General features: G+C 38.5%; 1 protein-coding gene across 1 annotated transcript; it reads left to right on the top strand.

Annotated features, from left to right (window-relative positions):
- The first annotated feature begins 2661 nt into the window (after positions 1-2661).
- LOC104883876 (mitochondrial import inner membrane translocase subunit TIM23-2) lies at positions 2662-3746 on the top strand. The gene has a single exon (XM_010668444.4). It carries the CDS (start codon positions 2934-2936, stop codon positions 3486-3488), a length of 555 nt encoding a protein of 184 aa, XP_010666746.2. The 5' UTR covers positions 2662-2933; the 3' UTR covers positions 3489-3746.
- Positions 3747-3992: the final 246 nt, after the last annotated feature.

Raw genomic sequence — 3992 nt, 5'->3', positions numbered from 1 at the left:
TTCTTCATATAAAATCATAATTTAAATCATAAACATGCTAATAACATAAAATAATGTAAAATTAATACTTTAATGGAATCTTAGAGAAGAAGAAAAGAAAACAACCACAACTAGGAGGAGGAAAGAGGCGCCGGCAGCTTGTGGCAGCAGCAAGGGGTGGCGGTAGCAAGAATCTTGGCTTCAAGAAAATATTGGTGACGTTTCTTGTTCAACAAGAAACGTTACTTAGCGAAGAAGAAACGATTTTTGAGAGGAATATGGAACTCACGGCACAAAGGAAGAGGAGAGAGAAAATGTCGAGTGAGGGAGGAAGAAAAATATGAATGGCTGATATATATAAAATAATTGGGTGGATAAAATAATTGGGTTTTAGGATATTTACAAAAGGCTAATCCTTTTAGGTTTAGGAAAAGAGATAAGATTTTAAAAAAGATTTGATGACTAATAAGATAATCATCTTAGGACTTTAATCATCAATAGGACTCTTTTCCTTTTTATCCTTTTAGGAGTTTCGATTCCATTAAACTTCTTTTTCAATAAATACTTTTAATACTTAAAGCTTTTATTAAGACATGCTTAATTAAAACATTTTCAATTTTATTAAGCTATGAAAATACTTTTAGTTGACTTTTAAAAATAGTCAACCCTTTTTAAAAGTCAAATCATTTTCCAAACTCATTTGGACTTAAATATAACTACATAAATACTTTAATATATTTATGAAAATCCTTTAAAAATGTGGGGGATTACACTTACAGAAGTAAACTTTGCATGAAACTGAATGAAACAACGTACACCCTAGGCTATATATAGGAAAACCAAAACAAAACAACTTCTACTATGCTTAGGACAAGTTCCTAAGTCATATTCCTAATACAACTCAGAAAGATAACTAAAAATCGAATATGATAACATAAAACAATAAAGTTATGAAGAGTCCTAATGGAACTCAACTAAACATGTATACCACATGCCAACTAGAGTGTAAAGCAATTAAAACACATACTTTCCTAACAGACTAGGGAACTGCATAGAGAGTCCTAATAGAACTAGGACTGCTTGACAACATTTATGGACTAAGCACTTTGAATCCACATCAAAATGCAGTTGACGTCTGCATCTCCTCTAATTCCCCGTTTTTCCCTTCATGTCTTCCTACACCCACTCCGGTGTATCCTTCCTCCATCCTCGTTGCTTGGGAGCCACATACCACCTCCTTCTTCAAACCCGACAGCTCTATTTGTGGTACTTCTGCAGCGCAGGTATTATCAATAGAGATGCCGACGACCATCTCCACAAAGTTGTAGCTTTCAACCTTGGATCTTCTTCCGTTTTCGGTTGCCGAGGCAACCGCTCTCTAACAAGGGCTTCGCCTAACTATCTTGAACAATATTCAACACCTCCAAATTGAAGGCGATAATTTTATGGTCATCAATTCAGTGAAAGTTATGTGGTCTCCTACTTGGCAGATTGCTCATATCATTCAGAATATCTAAACTCTTCTTCGTTCTTTCTCTTCATGGGATATTCGTCATATCTACCAAGCAGCAAACAAAGCACCAAATTGAATCGCCAATGTTGGTCATTAGGGCCTGTTCTCTTCGGCATAAAACAACTGAACTGAATTGAATTGGACTGAATTGAATTACACTGAACTGAATTGAATTGAATTGAACTAAACTGAATTGCATTGAACTGAAATGAATAGTGATATGTGAGAGTAAAAGTATTGTCTAGAGCTGAACTGAACTGAACTGAATTGAACCGAACTAAACTGAACTGAATTGAATCGAACTGACCTGAAATAAGCTGGGGAGAACAGACCCTTAGTTGATTCTTAGTTTAATGTAGATGATTGCGCTCACTTTGATTTTCACTCTATTTTTGTAAACGATAAGGTTAGAGCTCCTGTCGTGTGGAGGGTCTCCTAACTAGGGGTGCTTATTGAACAAGCCGAGACCGAATAGCACTGGGCTCGGCTCGAGCTCGTTTAATTTTTCATGGGCTTGGCTCGGCTCATGAGCTCGACGAGAATGGAGGAGTCGAGCTCATGATTAGTTTTTGCTGCTCAAGCTCGGCTCGTGAGCTCGACTCGTGAATTCGATTAGGCTCGAGATCGGGTATGATTATGGGCTCGAGCTCGTTTGGAATTTTTATTTTGCGAAAAATATGTATAAAGTGAGGTCAATGATTTTATCATGATTGATGATTTCAATATAAAATATTTTTTTAATATAATATATTTCTTTAATATAAAATATATTTCTAGTATAAAATAATAATCGAGGTGTTCACGAGCTTTTCGAGTCGAGGTTTGCTTGGCTCAGCTCGGCTTGTTTAAGTCTTGAGCTGATCCCGAACTCGAGCCGAGCATTGACCGAGCCTAACCTTCATGTGGTAGAGCACTCCCCTCTGATCTCTGAGGTCAGGGGTTCGATCCTTCCCCCAGCATTATGTTGGGATATTTCCTTAGCATGCTTTACCAGCCAAAATGTGCTGGTAGTTCCTTCAAGGCTTATAGCCTTGGTAGGGGTTAGCTCTTGGACTGACTTAATTTCCCAATAAAAAAAAAGAATCAATCTTTAGTAGAGTTTTAACTCGCTAAAACATCTAAACTTTACTCCATTAATTATGATTTTCATTAATTATTTTCCCGTATAAAAACTCCCAATGTAAATGCAGAGGTGGGATCTTGTGAAGGTTGAGCACCATATTCCCAAATTTTCGAACTTCCACCGGAACGCCTCCTCTCTCTCTCTCTCAATCAAATTTCTCTTCCAAGTTAGAGTAAAGAGAGAAACCAAACCTCCGAGGGTTCCATCTCATAACTCTCTTTCTTCACCTTCTTTCCTCCATTCTCCCTCAAATCTCAATCAACAATCACTTCCCCCCGAAACCCTAACCCTAACCCTAAAAAAAAGTAGTCATAACAAATGGCGTTTAATCAGCCAGAAAAAGACGGAGACCATGAACGCCGTCTCTACAACCCATACCAAGACCTAGAAACTCCAGTCCAGAAACTGTACCAACTCCCAACCCAACCCGAATACCTCTTCCATGAAGAATCTCTTCGACAACGCAGATCTTGGGGTGAGAATCTCACTTATTACACCGGTTGTGGCTACTTAGCTGGCGCTTCTTCCGGCGCTGCTAAGGGACTTTTCGACGCACTCCATGCTTTCGAGAATGGAGACACCCTGAAGCTCCGTGTGAATCGTGTACTTAATACTTCCGGCCTCACTGGTCGACAGTGGGGCAACCGTGCTGGAGTTATTGCTCTTATGTATGCCGGTTTTGATACCGGGATTGTCTGGTGGAGAGATACCGATGATGTTTACAACAGTGTCGCTTCTGGCCTTGCTACTGGGGCTATCTATAAGGCTGCTTCTGGCCCTCGTGCCGCTGCCGTTGCCGGTGCCATTGGAGGTCTCCTTGTTGGTTGTACTGTTGGGATCAAGCACGCGCTCAAGAGATATATCCCTGTTTGATTCTATTCTCTTCGCAGTTAATATTCAAACTCAAAACTTTCTTAATTTTGATCTGATCAATGAGTCAATGAAATGGGCCGTTAATTTTGTGGTGTCATACAGTTAGTATATCGTTTTTTGTTTCTATTTCGTAGGTATTACAGGCATGATTGAAATGAATGCTACTCTTTATTAATTATATTTTCGCTTTGTTTTGCTTGTAATTCGTTAAAACATTTTAGGTGCCTCAATAATATTACCAGAAAAGCTTGGACTTTACTGTCGAACTACCTTTATGTTTGATAATTTTGTTCTGCTATATGTTAATTGTTTGGTATTTTAGCTTCTTTTGCTCTTATTTTCTGTGCTGGTATATTTATGATAAAGCTATCATCTGTGATTCATTAGTTGTATGTATAAGAAGATGAAGGTATTAAACTGTCGCGCAGGCTGCCATAAATATGTTTTGTTTCATCATATGGCTGATCCTGTTTGATCTAGACTATAGGGTAAGATGGTTGAGGT

This window comes from Beta vulgaris, chromosome 4 (genome assembly GCF_026745355.1).
Source record: "Beta vulgaris subsp. vulgaris cultivar EL10 chromosome 4, EL10.2, whole genome shotgun sequence".
Taxonomy (NCBI): domain Eukaryota; kingdom Viridiplantae; phylum Streptophyta; class Magnoliopsida; order Caryophyllales; family Amaranthaceae; genus Beta; species Beta vulgaris.
This window is presented reverse-complemented; position numbering and strand designations above follow the sequence as displayed.